This window comes from Pan troglodytes, chromosome 23 (assembly GCF_028858775.2).
Source record: "Pan troglodytes isolate AG18354 chromosome 23, NHGRI_mPanTro3-v2.0_pri, whole genome shotgun sequence".
NCBI lineage: Eukaryota > Metazoa > Chordata > Mammalia > Primates > Hominidae > Pan > Pan troglodytes.
In genome coordinates, this window is record NC_086016.1 from 45,304,924 (window position 1) to 45,327,408 (window position 22,485).

Genomic DNA, 22,485 nt, shown 5'->3' on the forward strand with positions numbered 1-22,485 from the left:
GGAGCAGGCATTGCCTGTGCTACCACTTTCTGGTGCAAAATCAGAGGCTTGTTAGGTGAGAGGGTTTTTAGATTACAAGGCATTTTGACAAATCCATTCATTCATTTATTCTACAAATATTTACTAAATGCCTACAATATATCTGACACTGCACTAGGTTCCAAGAAGAAAGACAGAAAGGTAAACAAGACAAATTCTGCTTTTGGGGAAGAAGAGAGGACCATGACACAGAGCTGCAGTGGAGATGTAACTGTGTGGCGTGGGTCACAGCAGACCTCTGAGCAAGGGGAGGTTTGGTTGGGGCTTGAAGGATGAGCAGGACCTCACCAGATCCCTTCTGGGGAGTAGCAGTCTGTCAACAGATTTGTGTAGGACTCTGCGGGTACACGGAAGGCTGGCCCAGTGGGCACAGCTAAGCAAGGGTGAGAAATGGGGTTGGGGGGAGGCTGGTGGGGCCCTGGCCGGAGGGGTCTCAAGCTACTGTGGAAGCAATGGGGGCCATGAGAGGAGGGTGCTGGAGCGGAGGGCTCCGTACAGTCGGATGGGGTAAGACAAGGTCCCAAGGGTGGCTCAAGGATGATGTGAGGTGCCTAAACAAGGCCACAAGCTCTGCCCTTGGCCCAAGGACGCTGAATGAGCTATGGGGTGGAGGCGCCCTTGGTATGAGCTCTCTAGAGCAAGGGATGCCCGCTCGCCCTTCAGCACACTCCCTGCCTGTGCCTGGCCTGGCACGTGCTGGGATTTCTGGATGCTCTCAGTGACTCCCAAACTCACGGATAGATACAGGCGTGCATATCTAACACCCTACAACGAGGAGGCCCTGGCCAGCCTCCTGGAGCTGGTGCAGTTTGGGCACTATGGGGCGGGGGTGGGCAGCAGGGTAGGCTTACAGGCTGAAATTGGCAAAATCCCAGACCTGGGCTCTAGTCCTAGCTCTACCACCTACTGTCTGTGTGAGCTTGGGTAGGTCACTTCCCCTCACTAGGCCTCAGTTTCCTCGTTTGTAAAAAGAAGACACTAATGTCTTTGGATGCTGTGAGCACTAACAAGAGAACTGAGCACAGCATCCCGGGCAAATCCAGGCACACAGGAGACTCAACCAAAGCTCCCGAATCTCACTCAAGTAGGACGGTCTACCCTGCACAAGGCTGGGCATAGGGTTGGTGCTCAATAAATGTTAATGAAATGGAGAGAGCTGGCTAATAAATCAGTGCTTCTGAACCTGGATACAGATGACTTCTCTTCAACAGGGAAAAAAAGTGCCGAGAGGCAGGTCCAAAATTCAAACTGTGAGCAACTTGAGAGACGTATTTTTCAGTAAGTCAAGGTAAAGATCGGGGTCGAAGAAAACATCTGGCTAAGTGAACTGATGGCTTTAGAGAAAGAGGAGCCTTGCTTTGTGGAGACGGGAAGAAATTATCCACTGCTGGTTTTAATTTAAGATGAAAACAATCTTATTCTATTAGCCTAAATATTGCTCTGCTGTCCAATTGCATGGAGTTTGGAATAATATTTTTCAAACAGAACTACTGCTATTTCAAGTAATTACACAGCTAAAAGCAGCCATTTGGGGTTGAGCAAGATCTCATCATGGTTTCAATTCCCTCTGGTGTCATTTTCTGTTATATTTGAGAAATTCCTCAATAAAGATGTCAAATAGAGTGAGGGCTTTGCTCCCCAGAGGACAGACTTGGCCACCCTCCAGGACACAGTCACAGGCAGGCCATCTCCACAGGAAAATAACCTCGCTTACTCGAAAGAAAAGAAAAGGTTCAACTATGAAAACTTAGGCAAGAAAATAACTTGTAAGCCATCAGCCTCATTTCTCCTAATCAGCTCAGAACACTTTTCAAACTGGCCTGTTTATTTCTAAGGTGATCAGGGTTTTGTCCCAGCCCCCATCCCTAAGGAATTCAGTGGTGGTTCAGAGAGGAATGTTACAACTGGACAAGACTCTTGACCCAGACTTCTTGAGACAAAACAGAAGAGGTGCGAACGGGCCTAACTATTCCTGATGGGCGATGGGCTGTGGGGTGAGGTTTAGTGACTGCCCAGAGGCAGCCAAGACAGAGAACCTTCCAACAACTCAGTGGGCCACTCACAGCCACCAAATGCCCACTGGGGACAAAACCTTGTGCAGGAAGCTTTGTCAGGCAGCACAAAGAATTCCAAACATTTCCAGGCAGCACAATTTCAAGCAGGTAGTTAAATGGCCAAAGCTGGATGCAAGTAATAGGGAGTGGTGGAGACTGTGGCGAACAAGAGAGTACACACCCCCTCTGAAGCAGGCAGCTGCGGTGTAGTTCACTCTAGCTGCTGCCAGCACCACAGTGAGATGTGAGTGAGAGTGCTGTTGCCCTGGGCCCCCAAACTTTGGGGGTCCCTGTTCTGCCTCTCCTGTGGCTGCAGCAGCACCCCCCCGCCCCCGCCACCATGGAGTAAGGGGTCCAAAGGGGAGTCATGAGCACCTGGAACACACGCCTACCACTCCACATTACATGCTGGGTATTTAGGACCCTAAAACTCCCCCAAAATGGTCCTAAGCCTATCAGACGACACTTAGGCCTGAGTAAGACTTAGGCAAAAGGTGGCTGCTTTCAGGGTAAATGGCCAAAGCTTGCACATTTGCATTAGGGTGTGCTGAGGCTCGTCATGGTGTGGGGTGGAGCCGAGGGTGGGACAGGCAGAGAGGGAGCAGGCATTGCCCACGCTACCACTTTCTGGTGCAAAATCCAAGCAGTCTTCTAAATTCCAGTCTAGCTTCTAGGTCATTAGTTAGGAATATCTGTCAAGGTAGATGAGGCAGAGTCATTCCTGTTTGGGAGCTTCTTAATTACTTTAATATTTTAGCCATGTGGGATAGGGGCCTCCATCTGGACTCCTGTCCCAAGTCCCGCAAATGTCAGGGGCTGGGTAACTGTGGCTGAGATGGAATGATGCTAGAAATATTGATTTTTTAATGTGATAACCCCTAATTTTTAAGTGTTGACAAATAATTTAATAAGAACAAATGATACCACCATGGGGACAAACCAAACATGTCTGTGGGCCAGATGGGGACTGTGGGTTGCCAGCTTGAAGCCTCTGCTGGAAAATGATGACAATATCCAGCACCCACACAGAATTTACATCTGTACACAAGCTCTGCACAATCTCCTTTCAGATTTAATCATGACACTGACCCTCCGAGACAAGTATTACTGACCCATTTCATAGTCAGGGGAACTGAAGCTTGGTGGGCTAGAGGAACAGGTCCCGAACTATAAAACTCGTGAGCGGTGACACCTGAATTTGAGCCTAAATCTTCAAACTCCAAGCCCAGCTGACTCTTACAGCATGACTTATTTCTGCCAACACTGATTAAGCCCCATGATCCTAGAGTACGAGTTACTCTAGTTCTTACAGCATTTCATGGATGAGGGAGCTGAGACTCCAAGAAGTCGGTTAACTAGCTTGAGGTCACATGGTCAGGATGGGTTGATGCCTGTTGGAACCAAGGTCCGGCTTCTCTAGAGCTGGAGTTTTGTCTTGAGAAAGAGAAAGCCTGAACAGAAAGAACTCTGTTGGGAAGGGTCTGCCCTCAGCTAAAGGCAGAGGAGCAACAGAGAGAGCCTTTTCTTGGCTGCTGTGTGTGCAAGTTAGAGCCGCATGAGGTTGCAATCTGTGCTCAGAGGTCGTGGGGCGGGGGAGGGGGGGAACCTTACCCAGTTCTTTTAAATTAATCAGTGTAAACATAATCCATTGTGAAAACAATGTTGTTGAGACAAAGGCCCACACAGACTCACTGCTAGTCTGCAGGCTGCTGGCGTCAGGCTCTGGGGACACTGGGAGTACTTGCTGTAGCCAAGAACAGGGCATTTACAAAGAGGTGGTTCTGCACAGGTAAGAGTACAGTGGCTGGAAGGAGAGTTCCACGTGTCAGGCACAGCCGTGGGAGTGCACATGGTGGGGACTGGTCCCCACGAGGTCTTGGAGGCATCAAACCACTCCACATCAACACATCTCATCTGGAAGCCAATGACCAGATGAATGCTGGTTACATGTTGAGTATTTGGTGCCAGACACTCTGCTACATGCTCCACGTCCATGATCTCATTTAATCCTCACAAGAGCCCTACCAGATAGGGACTATGCCTTCCATTTTTCAAGTGAGGAAACTAAGGCATGGAGAGGTAAAGTGACTGGCCAAAGGTCACACAGCTGATAGAGAAGGGCTAGAATTTAAGCCACAAACTGGCAGTTCCCAATGTCTCTCCTCTTGGCCGCTGGGTGATATTGCCTGCTTTTAACTGGCTGTCCCACAGGGACTGTCGGCTCTGTCTTCACTGACTAATCAGAGCCCAAAACATACTCTCTCTATCATTTGAAAATGGAGCAAACAACTAAGAAAGCCAAGCACTTACGTTTTGGGAGGATTAAATGAGATAACTCTTGGAAGATACTTCACCTGGCATCTGGCATGATCAACGTTGTGTGGTCCCACTTCTTCACAATCTAGTCAATGCCCCGCTCACCTCCACAGCCCCACACCTGCTGCTCCCTGCACGCACCAGGAGCTGAGCCTCAGGGGCTACCTGCAGCTCTATGTAGGCTCTGCCCTTGGCCTACCAAACTTATCCCCAACCTTGGAGGTTCCATTCAACGCTACCTTCTCTTTGAAGACCCCTAGGGAGTTAGCCCCGCTTCTACCCCCACACTCACTGCATCCACGGGTAGCTCTTCACAGGCCTCTCTGGGCTTCAATAACCTGCTGCTCGGACCTCTACTTGGGTATTTATTCGGGGTGTAATTACATGCTCACAGATGTTTTCCACAACAAACTTATCTGACATCCAACATGGGTTGGACAAAAACAGGCAGGCAGGTCTAAGGCTAACACCCCATTAAGAGGGAAAGTTCCAGAGCACTCAGGACACCCAGTGTCCTCTACCACACACCCACAAACCAGCTGGCACAACAGAAGGTTTGCTGAGCCCTTTTAGAAAGCCATAAAAAACCAAATGATCGTTTGATCCAGTGGTTCCACTTTTGTGAAGCATTCCTAAGGAAACAATCGGGAAAACAGGGGAAAAAAATGTTTTATGCCCAGAACCACCTCTGGATTCTCATGCTAAAAAACAAAAAAGCAAACAATCTAAACGTCTAACCACAGAAAGGCAGCCGAGTCAGCTGGAGTAGCAATGCCTGTGTTGACTATTTAGCACCTAATAGGGGCTAGTCACTTCACACTGTCACCTCATCCTCACACGTGATCTTCGGAAGTGGATTATGCAGTTATCCCTGTTGGAGACTGGACAAGACTGAGGCTCAGACACCATGTAGATAGTAACAGTTCTCGGCTGCTGAGAGTCCCCTGTGCTGAGCCTTTTTCTCGGCCATCTGGACATTATCTCAGTCACTGCTCACGACAACCCTGTGAGGAAGCTGCTTCTCATAGCCTCCCTCTACCAACAAGGGCCTGAGACCCAGACAATCAATAATGTATCTACGGACATGCTCCTGCCAAATCCACACCCATATCCCCTGGGCTCCAGTTGCTGTGCCCTGGTTACCCAGCAGCCAGTGGCAAAAGAGGGCCTTGGGGACAGACATGTCTGCTTTGAGAGCCACTTGTTTCCCATGACAAGATATTGTTCTTCTGTGACAGACTTTGAACTCCCTCTGTTACAGGTTGAATTATGTCCCTTCAAAAGATGTTGGATTCGCAACTCCCAGTACTTGTGAATGTGACTTTTGTTGTAAATAAGGTCTTGGCAGATGTCCAGGTTAAGATGAGATTGTTAGGGTGGGCCTAATGCAACATGACTGGTGTCCTTATAAAAAAGGAAAATTTGGACACAGAGCCAGACACACATAGAGCTGAGACAATGTGAAGACAGAGGGAGGATGCCATCTATAAGCCAAGGAATCCCTGACGTTACCAGAAGCTATGAGAAAGGCCTGGAACAGATGATCCCTTGCAGCTCTCAGAAGAAACTACCCTGCCCACACCTTGAGTTTGGACTCCTAACCAAAAGAATCCATTTCTGTTATTTAAGCCCTAGTTTGTTACTTTGTCATGGCAGCCCCAGGAAACTGATACAGGTTATCAGTAATTTATCAGACTGTGGGGCAACTAGAAAAATAGTGGTAACAGGGGCCACATAAAAATACCTGAAGTAATGCCTGAGGTAAGGTGGTGGGTCAAGCCTGTAATCCCAGCACTTTGGGAGGTCGAGGTGGGCAGATCACCTGAGCCCAGGAGTTCCAGAGGCCTGGGCAATATAGCAAGACCCTGTCTCTACAAAAAAACCCAAAAGTTAGCCAGTAGCAGTGGAATGTGCCTATGGTCCCAGCTATTCTGGAGGCTGAGGTGGGAGGATCACCTGAGTTCCAGAGGTTAAGGCTGCACTGAGCCATACCGTACTCCAGCCTGGGTGACAGAGTAAGACTCTGTCTCAAAAGAAAACCAAAATGCCTGAGGTACGCATGATATTAAAGGGAACAGCAAAGGGCAAATGCATGCTGACTATCTGATCACCACTATGGTAAAAACACACTTGGATGCAGGTGGAAGACTGATAGAAAACACACCAGCACAACTAAGACGCCTGCCAATTTCTTCTCCCTACTCTTCTACAATTTTCCAATTTGATCCAGCAAATGTGGACTACTCTTGTAATTATTTTTTTGTTTTTGAGATGGAGTTTCACTCTTGTCGCCCGGGCTGGAGTGCAATGGTGTGATCTTGGCTCACTGCAACCTCCGTTTCCTGGGTTCAAGTGACCCTCCTACCTCAGCCTCCCAAATAGCTGGGATTACAGGCATGCGCCCAACTAATTTTTGTATTTTTAGTAGAGACAGGGTTTCGCCATGTTGGTCAGGCCGGTCTTGAACTTCGGACCTCAGGTGATCCACCCGCCTTGGCCTCCCAGAGTGCTGGGATTACAAGTGTGAGCTGCCACACCTGGCCTCTTATAAATTTTATACAATTGGCTTAAAAATGTATTTGGACCATGAGAAGATGGAGGTAAATCATGGGCCAAATTGTGTCACTTCAAAATTCCTTTGTTGAAGGAATTCAACACCCAGTACCTCAAAACGTGACTGTATTTGGAGACAGGGCCTTTAGAGAGATAATTAACTTAAAAATGGAGTTTGTAGAGTGGGCCCTACTCCAATATGACTGTGTCCTTATAAGAAGAGAAGATTAGGGCCAGGCGCAGTGGCTGGCCGGGCAAGGTGGCTCACACCTGTTATCCCAGCACTTTGGAAAGCCGAAGCAGGCAGATCACAAGGTCAGTAGTTTGAGACCAGCCTGGCAACCATGGCGAAACTCAGTCTCTACTAAAAATACAAAAATTAGCCAGGTGTGGTGGCACGCCTGTAATCCCAGCTACTTGGGAGGCTGAGGCAGGAGAATCACTTGAACCCAGGAGGTGGAGGTTGCAGTGAGCTGAGATTACACCACTGCATGCTTGGGTGACAGAGCAAGACTCCATCTCAAAAAAAAAAAAAAAAAAAAAAAAAGAAGAGATTAGGACACAGAGAGACACTAGACACATGCATGCAAAGTGGGAAGACCGTATGAAGACACGAGGAGAAAGAAGGTAGCCACCTGCAAGCCTGACAGAGGAGCGGGCCCTCCGAAAAACCAACCCTGCCCCCACCTCGATCTTGGACTGCCAGACTCCAGAACTGCGAGGCAATACACTTCTGTTGTCTAAGCCACCCAGTCTGTGGTATTTTGTTATGACAACCCTGGCAAACTAATACAGGAAGCCAAAGGAAGGAGAACCTTCCCATGGCTCCCAACTCTGTAAGCTGGAGCAAAGCAACAGGCAGGGTGTGCCCAGAGGCTACAGCTGTATCACTCACCCAGGCAGTTGTGTCCATCGTGTGCCAGCATGAAGCCATCAAAGCAGGTGCACCTGTAGTTCCCCGGGATGTTGATGCACTCGTGGACACAGCCCCCATTGTAGTAGTCATTCTCACACTCGTCAATGTCTGCAAAAGGAAGGGCATGAGAGGTGTCAGAAGAAGAGCCTGGTGGTCCCCTCTCCCAACACCATGGAAGCCACCGGGATCTGAGTGATTAGGGGACGATTCAACAAGCATTCACTTCAGTCCTCCCTGGGAGCTGAGGACTCAAGTATTATAAAAATGCTAATCATGTGTGGGGTGCCTTCCAGTTCCTACCACAGTGAACAGGCAAGATTCACACCTAGTTCTGCCTCCACGGAGCCAGTGTACAATTTCCGAAAACTAGCTCTCTTGAAGCAGGGGGTATTGAGTAAAATTAACTGCACATCCCCAAGAAGTGTAATCTCTGGAATGAAAGAAAAGTCCACTAACTCCTCCAGTGTCTTTCCACATCAGTGTCTGACGCCTGCATTTCAACTGCTCCAGCTTCCTTGCTATAACAAAGGCTCCTGTCTCATAAACAATGGCCAGTAGCCTTGATAAAGGTCACCCTTTTTGCTGTTTTAAGGCTTTTTCAACATTTCCCATCAGGGGTCAAAGGGCTATCAATTCTGGAGTTCCAGAGAGATTTGAGATACCCTGGAGAATGACAGGAACACACCTAGTTAACCTTGTCTGAGCTGCTTCCACGCCCAAGTCCTGCTTGTAAGGCCATGTCATTACCTCTTCAATCCCACATTAACTCAGTGATACAGGCACCATTCTCACTATTCCAATTTTGCAAGAGCACTGAAGAAACCAAGGCACAGTGAGGCTAAAACCTTGTGGAAGGTCACACACCTAGGAAGTGGCACAAATGGGATTCGAATCCGTGGGATTCAAACTCGTGGGTTTCAGAGCCCAAGGGGCCTAACCCCGGTCACACCTGGCGTCCTTGGGAGGGCACCAGGCACAGCGAGAATTTGCCAGCCTGGTGGTGCCGGCTCTTCTGCAGGGTCTTCAGCATCCCCCTGAGACCCCACTGGCCTCACTCATCTCAACCGGCAGTCACCCTGACCTCCAGAGGCTCCGAGACACGCTGGGGAGAGAGGAGGGCTGGAAGTGTCCCCCACAGCGGAACTGGAACCGGAACCGGAAGTGCAGCACTAAGTGGAACCGGAAGTGCATCTCTGGAGACGATGGAGTAGGAAGCCGGGGTCACTCCCCTATAGCGTAGAAGAGGGATTTTTGAGGCTGGGTTCCAGCTACGAAAGTGGGGCTGGGGCCATCCTGTAGAAGAAGAGAGCCTGTAGAAGGCAGGCCTAGCTTCCCTCAATTGCTGGAGGAGCTGCCGCAGGGAGACACGGAACTCCTTGCTTTCTCCATGCTGGTCTGGAGAGCAGAGCTACTCACAGTGAGGGGAAGCCATGGGGCCAATGAACGTTCAGGGGTAGGAGTGCCGGTCTGCAAGGTAGAAGCTGTTGCAGGAGGTAGTGAGCTCCCTGACTCTGGAGGTATAAGCACTGCCCTGATGCCTGCCAGAGATGCTGCAGAGCAAAGGGGATAACAAACAGCAGAAGTGAACGCGCCAGAGTAAGGGGTCTGGGCTGTGCAGCCACTCTTGGTGTCCGTGCCGCCACTCTTGGTGTCCACCTAGCCACAGCGAGGGAAGAACAAAGTAGCCTGGGCTGGGTCACCAAAGGATCAAGAGATAGAAGTCCTCTCCTAATCTGCCTATAGGGGCACCTGCATCAGTTCTCAATTCTGCAGCTCATTTGAATTGGTTTGTTTTGTTTGTTTTTAGAGACAGGGCCTCACTATGTTGCCAAGGCTGGACTCAAACTCCTGGGCTCAAGGGATCCTCCTGCCTCAGCCTCCCTAGTAGCTGGAATTATAGGCATACACCACTGTGCCTGGCTCTGGGCTGTTTTTAATTCTGATATTTAATACACTTATAAATTACAAATAAACTTAAGGGAGAATGTGATATTTTATGTTTATTGAAAAGGCACATAGATTTTATTTTATTTATTTATTTATGATGTATTTATTTATTTATTTATTTTTTTGTCAGTGTCTCCCTCTGTCGCCCAGGCTGGAGTGCAATGGCGCGATCTCAGCTCACTGCAACCTCCACCTCTCAGGTTCAAGCAATTCGCCTGCCTCAACCTCCCGAGTAGCTGGACTACAGGCACGTGCCACCATGCCTGGCTAATTTTTTGTATTTTTAATAGAGATGGGGTTTCACCATGTTAGCCAGGATGGTCTCCATCTCCTGACCTCGTGATCCGCCCACCTCAGCCTCCCAAAGTGCTGGGATTACAGGTGTAAGCCACCTCGTCCGGCATAGATTTTAAAAAACTGAGAGATACTGATTACTTCCCAGTCTCTGTTTGCAGCCCTGACCTTTCTCCAGAGCCCCAGATAGACTAATGCAACCACCTCTTCCCCTGGGTATTCCAAAGGTACTCCAAAGGCAACAAAGCTCAACTTTAACTCATCAACCTACAGTTACCTGGGGTTCCTCATCCCGGTGAATATCGTTTTCCTTCCACTGCTTCCTTAACATCAAATCAGCTACCAACGCGTGGTTTTTCTACACCCTTAATATCGTTACAGTCTGCCCACTGGCCACTTATTTTCACTACCTGTCAGCATGAGTATCACCTCACACCCGATTTGACTCAGCAGCCCCCAAACTGTTCCCTCCCTCCTTTCCTCCTTCAAGCAGGTGATTCAGGGGGAAGCTGGCCTGGTCCTAACTCTGGGGGTGGAGACTTAACAGTCTTATCCAAACAGCACGTGCCACTAGCAATTGCTGTTGGTCCCAGGGTTGGTAGGTGACTTAGGTTGGATCAATCAGACTGAGGAAAAGGACTTTTATTCTATGCTTGGGTAAAAGAAGTTTCTCTCATCTTGTACCTCAGAAGGAGGTATCTACTCCTGAAATATACACCAGCCCTTTTAATTCTCACAGCAACATTCGGAAGTAGGGGTTTTAACTTCATTTTATGGTTGAACAAACCAAAGTGCAGAGAAGTTTGATAATTGCTCAGGGTCACATAGTAAGTGGTAGGGCAAGGATCAGAACCAAGGTCTTTCGGTCTAGGAAGCCCACGTCCTTTCTAATAAGTTAGAATGCCTGTGACATGCCAGTCATTGACAAAATGCTTTATACATGATACAATATTTCACCCTTGGCACATTTATACTGTGTACTGAGAAAGTACCATCCAATCATCCAAATACCCATTTACCCATCTATGCTTCTACTTGTTCTGCATCTGTCTATACACATACACACATACACACATGTGTGCATGCCTATCTACCCAAATAACCAGGCAGCCAGCCATGCATCCTTTCATCCAAACACCCATCTACCCTTCCACTATCCATCCATCTACTCACCCTCAACCTATCTATTCAAATATCTACTCAACCATTCTTCCATTTATCTATTTGTGCTAAAATTTATCCATCTAAATATCCAGTGTGCTGACCACCCTTCCATTTCTCCAATCACCTATTCACCCATCCATTTATCCAGCCAAATGTTCACCCATACATCCAAACACGCATGCATGCATCCATCTGTCTAAATATTCAACCAGATGCCTATCCTTCCATTCATCTAAGCACTGACCCATCTAAACATCCATCCATCCATCCATCCATCCAGATGAGGAATCCTCTCATCTGTATATTCATTGATTCAAATACCCACCTTTCTATCCAAACACATGTACACTCACGCTCATGCACACACACGCACATTCAAACACCTACCTACCCATTCATCCATCCAAACTTCTATTAACTCACTGATTCCTTCAAATATCCCTCCAAACAGCTTACAAAATACATACAACAATTTTTTCTAATAGAATAAGATGTTAGTATGAAGAAAAATAAATGAGGGTTGAAGAATAAGATAAAGCTGGTGAAAATATACAAAAACACATTTGATAACTGTAGCACAATGACAGAAGGTGGGCTGTGAGCTTCCTAAATGCCAAGACAAAGAAAGAAACACAATCAGTTATAGAGTTGCTGCATCTATAAGATGTAATCCAACTGGCTATTTTAATGGTGGTAAGGTCTGAGAAACGTCAGACCTAGTTAGGGGATGTCTTCCCCTAGTTAGAGAATATCATACACTTTAATTTTCCTGGCACAGTACCAGTTTATGCCTGTTGTCAGGGCGTAATTATTAACAGCAGTTATTAACCTTTTCATTATTAAAATGATAAACTATCTGATCACCATACCCATAAGGCATTATAAAGATATCGTTGAATAGTCAGTAAAACAACTGTAGCCATTTCCTGCCTTTGACTCCCCATAAGGTAGGCCACAGTAATTGCCAGTGGGCTGGAGAGTGCAGGGATATTTGCTGCTTGCATTTCTTTCCTTAATCCATCCCCAATTAGTTCTCCCAGACTGAGCATCTCTCAGAACAACCAGTTCCTCTCCAATCCCCAGGCCTGCTGTGGCAGCCAGCTTTACCTCCCAGTGTCCTGGATGGAGGACATCGGCTCCTAAACCAAACCTTCCCTGATTTTCCATGTTTGTACCTTGAAATTTTGTTCTAAAATCATGTAAGCCTCCTCCTTTAATACTTAAGAGATAAACACACAAACAAACCAGCTAAAAAAATCTGCCAAAGCAAGTGGATTTATTATTATAAAAACATATCCAGGAGTCGCCGCCCCTGGAAGAGGCACCACAGACCTCCAAGACACTCATCAGGCTCAGACCACTTTTTCAGGACTGACAGCCAGAGAACGAGAAACAGGCAGGTGGAGCGGGGAGATAGTAAAGCAATGGAGGGGACAGAGCACAGCTCTATGGATGTTTATTCTTAAAGGGCTGTTGTGGATTAAATTGTGTCTCCGCAAAAAGATATGTTGAGGTCCCAACCCCCAGGACCAGAGTATGTGATCTGACTTGGAAGTAGGGTCTTTGCAGATGTAATCAAGTTCAGATGAGGTCATACTAGATTAGGGTGGGCCTTAATACAATGCTGCTGTCCTAAGAAGAGGGAAATTGGACACAGACATACAGGGAGAAGCATACCATGTGAAGACACACAGACACACAGAGAGAAGGCAGCCGTGGGATGATGAAGGCAGAGATTGGAGTGAGGCAGCTGCGTGTGTGAGGCCAGGGTAAGAGCTGCTGTCACACAGAAGAGGCTGAGACTCAGCATCGCTGAGGACCTTGTCTTCAGGCCCCCAGCCAGTGGTTGCATTCAAGTGCAGGCTCTATTCCCGCATTTGGAGCCACATCCTTGGGGTGTGTGAGATGAATATTTTAAAAAAGTGCTTCATGCTCCTAGCCAGGCGTGGTGGCGCATGCCTATAATCCCAGCTACTCGGGAGGCTGAAGCAGGAAAATCGCTTGGACCCAGGAGGTGGAGGTTGCGGTGAGCCGAGATTGCGCCGTTGCACTCCAGCCTGGGCAACAAGAGCAAAACTCCGTCTCAAAAAAAAAAAAAAAAAAAAAAAGTGTTTCATGCTCCAAAAAGTCATTAAGGAGAAAAGTGGGGAAGAGATTTCATGGGTATTATTACTTTTCTTTCCAAGATCTGTACCTACCCTTGAGGTTGAGGAGGGGTGGTGACAGGGATGGTTCACATGAATGGAGAAAGTGGCAGGACAAAAGATCTGAGCAGCTTTCAGAGCCCTGACACAGGAGATGAGAAGTCCAGCAATTCACTCCAAGCATCCCTGTTCCTTCCCCTGCTTGGATTTTTTTTTTTTTTAATGAAAACTCAATTCCCAACAGAAGACAGCTCCCAGCATCTAATAGAGCAGAGAAAAGCAGCACAGAGAACTGCTCATTATGGAATTTTTGAAAGGTCACCCAGCTCCGCTTTTTGTGTATTGAAAGGCAGTGTGCGCACACACAACCCCATGGCTGTGCTTCCGTGCCAGCAACGCAGGTTTGGAACCCATATAGGGTGAGGTGTTTTTTTTTTTTTTTTAATCATTTAATTCAAAATTGATTCTTGCTGCTTCATAAAATATACATTTACTCTGTGGTGTCTAGATTCTAAAAGATCCTATTGCAATGAATCAGAGAGCCTTTTCATTTTATTTTAATACTATTTTAGGGTATTTTCCTTAAAATCGGGAGTGACTAGAAACCTTCTCAAAATTAAGTATTTTTAAAGCATCCCACTCTCTACTCTCGGAGATCATTACTGAAAATGTCTTCTCATTTCCCCCTGAAATTGGCATTTTTCTAGACATTCCTCAAGAACAGTGGAGACCAAACGCTCTAACAAAGACTCCTTTCCTGGCTGGGCGCTAGCACGTCCTCTCCTTTGTCTGGGGGCTTTAAGAAAAACCGTGCCCTCCTTAGATCAGGCAACCATTCGGGGAGAGATGTATGGCTTAGGAAGTTGAGTCCTTATTGATGAATAAATCTTAATCCGGTTTGTTGGCTAATTATGCTCCAGGGAAGGTAGTTTCTTGGGCTGCCTAGCAGGAAGGATTAAGCCCCTGTCTCCGGTGGCTCGGGGTTAAGCTCTGGGTTTGTAATGACTGAGTAATGAGACCCGCTCTCTGAGGGCCCCTGGCATCCATCGATCAGGTTTCCCTTCTGCAGAGACAATGCCAGAAGTGGGCCCAGCAGTTAATTACGGGAAAGGTCAAAGGGCACGTAAAACTAACACAAATCTATATACTTTTTCATTCCTAACTGCACACAATGACCATGGCTCAGCCAGAGGGTGGGAAGGTTCCCTCCCCCTTCCCACTCTGTGATTCAAGATAACCGTGGGGTTGGAGCTGCTCAGTGACCTCTCCCAGTCCGTTATGTGGCTTCAGACCTCCACACTTTGACTCATGCTGTTCCCTCTGCCTGGAGCTCCTTCCCCTCCACAAACATCTACTCACCTCTGCATCCTGAGCCCCAGCATCACCTCCTCCCTGAAGCTTTTGCTCATCTTTGAGCAGATCTAGCCCCTCCCCCAGCCCAAGCAGGCACTAGCATTATTCTTGCTTGCTTGTGTCTGTGTCCTCTGATGCTGCAAATCCATGAGAATGAGAACTGTGTCCTGTGCAGCTTGAGCCTCAGAAACGAGCAGAGCCCGAGCATGTTCAAAGGAATCCTCTGGGCATTGCATGAATGAACAATCATGACGGTGGCCTTGCTGACCGACTCTCATGACACGTCAGGCAGTCTGCAGGCCCCACACACAGGACTGCTCTGAGAGCTGGGTACCACCATGTCTATCTCACAGCAGCAAACCAAGGCTCAGAGACATTGCCTGTCCTGCCTCAGATCACACAGCAAATGCAAGGGGAGCCGGGGAGGGAGCCAGGCAGCTTGACTTCAGAGTTAGTGATGTCTCTGTCACAAGATCACATAGTCGATGGTTCTATTTACATCAAGTCTCCAGAAAAACCAAATCTGCTGAGAAAAAAATCAGGAGAGGTTTCCTAACACTGGAAGGGCTGAAGACTTCGGGGGTGGTAGAGGATGGTCAAGGGGCATGGAGTTTCTTTTTGGAGTAATGAAAAGATTCTAACATTGGACTGGGCAGGGTAGCTCACGCCTGTAATCCCAGCACTTTGGGAGGCTGAGGCGGGTGGATCACCTGAGGTCAGGAGTTCGAGACCAGCCTGGCCAACATTGTGAAACCCTGTCTCACTAAAAATACAAAAAATTAGCCAGGCATGGTTGTGCATGCCTGTAATCCCAGCTACTCGGGAGGCTGAGGCAGAAGAATCACTTGAACCCGGGAGGCGGAGGTTGCAGTGAGCTGAGATCATGCCACTGCACTCCAGCCTGGGCGACAGAGCAAGACTCTGTCTCAAATAAAATAAAATAAAGAAAACAGATACTAACATTGATTGTGGTAATGGACTGGCAATGTGAATATACTAAAGGCATTGAATTGTATACTTTTAACGAGTGAATTGTATGGTATGTGAATTATATCGCAATAAAGCTGTTTAAAAATAAAAGTCAAACAAGCTAATGCTGTCGGTCTTCTTCTCCTCTGGGCTGGTTGCATCTCCAGGTATCTCTGCCTGGGTGAAGGGAAACCACAAGGAGGTTGGCTCTGAACTGACCTCAAATGCCACCTGCCCAGCTTGGGGTCACAGTGGGGTGTGTTGCTCCCAAGAAGCAGGGGAGATTTCCCACCAAACCGGTATGATGAAGACCAGTTAATTATTTCCTTTCTCCCTCAAAAATGCCCTGAAGCCCTTGCTGGGGGCTTCTCCTGGGCTCTGGCATCAGGACTAATGGTCGCTGAGGCAGCCTGGTCAAGTGAAAATGGAGCCGTTGGCGCGTGTGAGATGGAAGCCAGGAGAGACCGCAGGGAACCTGCCAGGCTTGAGTCTAGTTCTGCCAGCCCTCAGTCAAGGCCCCTATTCCACCCTCCTGCCAATTACAGGCAGTCATTCCCCCATCCCCTTAGGGAAAGGCCAAGGGGAGGCCCGAGACCCAAAAACTGCAGGCTCTGTGGGGCTGCTCCATAGGCCCAGCCACCTCCAAGCTCAGGAGGACAATCACAAACAAGAAGTTGCCTGAAAACCTGGGCCGGCCCTTAGAATTGGTAAGCTGGATCCTAGAGCACCCTGGATTTTATCAAGGTGTAACTGAGGCCCAAAGAAGGGAGCTGAAACACAAATCTTAGCAGATCGGGGGCTCACAGCAATTTGAACTCAAGGCTCTCAGCTTGGGCTTCTTTCTCTCATCTCGGGATCCAGCAGTGGGCAGGGCCTGAGCTGGCCTAGTGCAATTCGGTTTCATTCCCTTTCTCTCCGAATCCCCGGGTGGACTTCCTCTCCATTGTAATAAAAATAACAGCAGTGGCAACTCCACACCAGGCACCACCTTGATGGTAACTGGCTTAATCCTCCCTACAGCCAGGCAGAAAGGTCTTCATTTCCCATGGCTCACAGAAAAAGAAACTGAGGCTCATAAAACTTGTCTTTCCCAAGATCACCCAGCTAGAAGGTGGTGAAGGCAACATTTGAACCTGGGCAGGCTGGTCCCAGACTCTACCTTCCTCACCTTGACACAATTGTCTAGAGAAGACGGCATCTCTGTGAACCAGGAATCTGGGGCCCGCGGGCCTTGTGAAGGATCAGGCCACTCCCTGCCTTCTTCCCTCCCATGCCAGTGCTGTCCTGGGCCAGGCCCCTTGCCCTTAGCCTGGACCGTGGCCACAAGGGGCTGCCAGCCTGGAGCGGGGAATGACTCAGATACAGATGCCCACAAACTCATGTGCTCCTGCCTACAGACTGGCCAGGACCAGGTCTGCCCGCAGGGCTGGCAGTGGGAAGGGACAGTTGGCTAAGCCCCACTGAAGCCCACGCCTCAAGCTGACAGACTGAGGCCAGCATTGGGCGCCATGGAAACGAGGAGCACCCTGAGGAAGGAGCTGCCCACAGCGAGGGTCCCAGGGGCCTGAGATCTCCTGCCCCCGCTGAACTCTGATGTCAGGATGCAAAGGCCGGAGAGGCCCACAGACTTGGCCCAGGCCACACAGGGCTGGAACCCGGTCTCCATGGACACACTCCCAGTTCCGCTTCCCTCTGTACGAGAGGCAGGAGGTCTAGACAGAAGACATGGGGGTTCCTGGAGAGAGGGGTGCACCTTGAAGACCCTGGAGGGAGTGGGGAGTGATCGACGCCAGCAGCTGCTGTTAACCTAGGCCAGGCGTCCAACCAGCTGGCTGGGGTTTTACACTCTTTCTAGCCAGAGGCTGCAGCCCTGGCCCATCTGGAAGCCCGTCTCGGAGCACCCTCTGAGACCTCCTGACCTTGCCCGTTCACACAAGGCCCCAAGTCCTCTTTGTCTCAAAGCCTTTAGGGAAGGCCATCATCCATTTCAGTAGCATTCAAAGGCACACAAGTCCACGGTTTATTTTCTTAGAAATAATGGTTTTTGCTGGTTAGCATTCCTCTGATGGAAAAACAAATACAGCCACTGTAATAAGAAGCGGCTAAGAGGAGGCGAGAGGGCCCAGAGGAAGGGGGCAGAGAGGGGCTGCTGCCTGGGGAGCTGGAGGACATGGAGGGTGGGAGGTGGGGGCAGAGACCCCTAACCCTGGGAGAAATGGGGAATTAGAGGAAAAAAAAAAAACCAACATGCAGACACTGGTGCAGCCTTCAACACATTCTCACAGACAGCGAGGCCCCTTCCCTCCTCAAATCTCTACTGAAATGCACATTCTGTAAGGCAGGTGTTGTGGCTCCCATGTGATGGATGAGGAAACCAGGGCTCAGAATGGTTAAGTCACCGCTGGCTCACGGAGTTAGGAGGGACCAAAATGCAGACCTCTAAATCCTTGCTACAAATGCTTCCACTGACCATCACAGCTGGAAGGAGCATCAGAGACCTGCTTCTGCTATGCTTTTCTAACCTAGCCCAGAGGACACCTCCTCTAAGAAGCCCTCCTGAATTTCTTCCCCTCCTCAGGCAGAGATATACACTTTCTCTACTGCATCCTGTCTTGTTTGTATTTTCATTGCTGCACTTTCCACATCCTGTTATGATCACATCTTTTCCAATCTGTGTCTCCCACAAGGCAGGTCAAAGGCAGGAAACATGTTTTGGCCCCAGCACCAAGCTTGGCACAGAGTAGGTGCTCAGTGAACATTCTTGATACTCAACTGAATCCAGTCCAGTGCACACACATTTTACGGATGGGCAAACTGAGGCTCAGAGGTGAACTTGCCTCCAGTGTTTAAATGCAGTAGCATGAGCTTTTTATTTTTCCTCCTAAAAATGGTCATTGGCTCCAAGAACTCTGCAAGAGGCCTAAACTCTGCAGCAGAGCTGGCAAGCAACATTGCCTAATTGCTAGCTGACAGCAACTTGGAATTTTAAGTTATATCCAATTTCTTCCTTCCTGCTGGTCTGCTGGACTTGAGCACTTTCATCTTCGGCAGAGCACACGTTAGCATGCATAATTGCATGTTTTAAGACTTGAAGGAGAAGAATTTCCCCTTCTCTCCCCCCCCAGCCTCCCACCTCCTACTGCCTTTCCTGGCCTCCCAAAAAGCAGGATTTTATCTGGAGTTTCAATAAAGTGTGTAATAATGATGATGAAAATGATTTAATAAGGTCATGGACATTATTTCCTAAGAAGGCCAAATTGGTTTTAAGATTTTGTTTTTCTGATGTTAAACTAAATGGATCACGGAGTATGTTATTAGGAATTTTGTTAAAACATTTTAATAACATGCTCTGTAATCTACCTAACTTCAGTGATTGACAAGTAGACCCCGGGGATATAAAATTCAGGAAGTGACTATTTACATTCATTACATACACGCTAATTTTGTGATCTCTGACGGCCATAAGGTTGTCATGTTTTTCCTTTTCACACAAAAAGAGGAACATAGCAATATATTTGATATGCTGTGGCCCAAACAACAAAGTTATTTCCCCCAAGAGTTTTAATTATAGCGTTTTGGAAAAGGCCCGAGTTGGAACTTGCAAGTGGAATAAACCACTTGAATAAATGGTTTAAAAAATTAAGTACACATACAAGGGGTGATGTGTGCTGTTGGTTCAGACTAAACAGTGATTATCAGGAGGGTCTTAGTTATTTAAACAAGCCATTTGAGGGCGGTTTGCTCCTCGTTTGGGGCCTGGTCCTGATTATAAACGAGAGCTTTTAATTAAGATTAGTAGGACCCAATTCAAGCTATAATTTGGTCCTTTTCCCTAGCAAATGTCTATGAAAACAAGGCAATTAAGATTAAATGAGTTGAAGCATTTAAAGGGGGTGAAATGCCCCTTCCTCACCCCCAGCCTGCCCCCTCAGCAGAATAAGCACAAACAGGCCTGGTTAATTCGGATCAGGAGGCCAGTGTGGGACTGGCCTGATGGCTTCTGAAAGGCCCATGCCCCAGGGGCCGGATGAGCCGGGGATGCACACGCTTAGTTAAACGGAGAGGCAAGAGGAAACGGGGTGTGCAAAGGTCCAGAGGTAGGAACAAGCTGGCAAGTTTGAGGAACTAAAAAAAGACAGTGAGGCTGGGTGGGGAGGGATGGATAAAAAATGGCCGGGTGCGGTGGCTCATGCCTATAATCCCAGCACTTTGGGAGGCTGAGGCAGGAGGATCACTTGAGGTCAGGAGTTCGAGACCAACCTGGCCAACATGGTGAAACCCCATCTCTACTAAAAATACAAAAAACTAGCTGGGCATGGTGGTGCGCACCTGTAGTCCCAGGTACTTGGGAGGCTGTGGTATGAGAATCCCTTGAAACTAGGAGGTGGAGGTTGCAGTGAGCCGAGATTGAGCCACTGAACTCCAGCCTGGTGACAAAGCAAGACTTCATCTCAAAAACAAACAGAAATAACAATAATAGCTCCCAACACAGCGAGGCCCCAACTCTAAAATAAATCAAAATAATAACGGTATCACAAATGGTAGCTTCCAGCCCCTCCCATTCCCAGGTCCTGTCTCAGACCAGCCAGCAGCAGCAAGGGAGCGAGTCCGTGTAGAAGCAGAGGGGCTGTACAGCTCCCTCGATCCCTCCATAGTGAAGGAGCCTCCCCTAATGCTTTCCCATGGGCTGATGGGGGCCTGGCCTGATGCTGGGACCCCTTGGCTGGTGGGGGACGAAACCCAGGCCCTGCTCCCTCTCAGCTGGGAGGCCTGGCTAGAGACAGACCTCTCTGGACCCAGTTTCCCCAGGCGAATTCTGCCATCGGTCCACACCAGTTATCCTCAGACTAGCTCTGTCTCTGTGCAAGCCTCTGCTTCCTCATCTGTAGAACCCTCAGAGTCTGTGAGGTTCTGGAGGCCTTCCTGGGTCCTCCCAGCATGGATAAGGGTCATTCACTGTCCACCGACACCAGCTCCAGGCCCAGCCCTGAGGGAAGTTACATGGGTCCTCACAACCTAGTGTGACAGGAGCACTGAGTGAGGATGCTCACAGCTGATAACTCCCCTGTCTGGGGGACCAGAGATGGCTTCCTGGAGGAGGTGACCCTGTCATCCAGCAAATGCCTTCTACACCCTGTGCTGGGCCCAGTCCCTAGCTTCCAGGGATGGGAGCTGACAGGTCCCAAATCCGGTCTTTGAGGAGCTCACATTCCAGGAGGAGACGTGGGAAAACCTAAGTGCAGTGTGGCATGGGCTAAAATGGTGGTGTGTATGGACCTGGGGTGAGCTGCAAAGAGGGGTGGCAGCTGTCACTCACAGGGACTGCCTCAACGCCCTTCGAAGTTTCTTCCAACTCCACACAGCCATGAGTTTGCCTCAAGGTACTTCAGATTCAATCAAGAAAACAGTGCTTTATCTCCAGCCCGGCTCAGAGCCTTTCCCGGCTGTCTGAGGCACTCACCTGTCTGGCTACAGCAAGCCCTCTACCGGCATTAGGCTGACCGCAGGGGGCCCCAGGCCACTCCTGGACACAGATGCAACATGTCTCCACATGTGGAGGCCATGCCATCATCACACATGTCCACTGGCCGTGAGGCAAGTTGCCCTTGAAGGTGGGAAGAGAAACTGTTCCCAGAATAGGGGGCAGGTGGCCTCCAGGGCTGGATTTGCTAACAGGGATTTCTCAAGCAGCAGAAGTTTCAAGGTGACCTGGTGAAGTGGGTAAGAGGCTCGGTCAGCCTCACATCGGGCTTCCCACAACCCAGGCTCGGGTTGTGAAAATGATAGAGAAAGTACATTTCGGGCGCTGATTAGTTGGTGAAGACAAATCTTACAGTCCCTGTGGGACAGCCAGTTAAAAGCAGGCAGTATCACCCAGCGGTCAAGAGGAGAGACCTTGGGAACTGCTGGTTTGGGGCTTAAATTCTAGTTCTCTCCTCTATCAACTGTGTAACCTTTGGCCAGTCACTTTACCTCTCCATGCCTCAGTTTCCTCACTTGAAAAATGGAAGGCATAGTCCCTATCTGGTAGGGTTCTTGAGAGGATTAAATGAGATCATGGACGTGGAACATGTAGCAGGGTGTCTGGAAGCAAACACTCAACATGGTGGTGAAGAACTGGGGAGAATGTGGCAGCCATGTCCTCGGGGCATGCTCTGCTGAGAGTCCATCTTCTATTCTTATCACAGCAAAGAGCACAGTCAGTGAGATCTGCAGGACAGGGGGCTCACTGCCTCCAAGACTCCAACCCCAGCCTCGGCAGAACCCTACTCCAGCTCAGGACCTGCAGATGCAGGAACCCAGGGAGGGAAAGCAAGTTTCATCTACTGCAAAAATGACAGGAGAGTGCGGTAATTGATTATTAATGTCTGCTATGGCAGAAGGTGATGGCATATTTGCCATCCCCGAAGTAGGCTTAGTTGAACAAAGGAAAGTCTTCTTTCCTATGTGTTTCTTATTGTACATTCTTGATAAGCAGCCATCTGTGAATGACACACCTGACTGTTCACCTCTGTGGGGATATAAGTAAGTATATGCATATGGTTTATATGAACAGTCGATGAACCAGAATACCTCATTTCCCAACCATTTTAGGTCCCAGGAATTGTTGGAAAAGACAAGGCTTTAGTTCTTTCACATCTTGAACAACACTGTGATCATTGACATCAACATAATGACGATGATGATGATCAGATACATCATCATCATCTTCAGCACCATCATCATCAATATCACC

General features: G+C 48.6%; 1 protein-coding gene across 6 annotated transcripts in view; it reads right to left on the reverse strand.

Moving 5' to 3' along the window:
• The window catches only part of SCUBE1 (signal peptide, CUB domain and EGF like domain containing 1), a 148,892-nt gene that overhangs the window by 116,227 nt on the left and 10,180 nt on the right, over window positions 1-22,485 (reverse strand). For 5 of the 6 annotated variants that reach the window (XM_016939327.4, XM_016939326.4, XM_016939330.4 and 2 more), the window contains exon 3: window positions 7,858-7,986. In XM_016939327.4, coding sequence (XP_016794816.1) covers window positions 7,858-7,986 — 129 coding nt within the window. Of the gene's footprint in view, window positions 1-7,857; window positions 7,987-8,827; window positions 9,030-22,485 lie in introns of those variants that run through there. The other variant, XM_063808026.1, reaches the window with a different exon arrangement.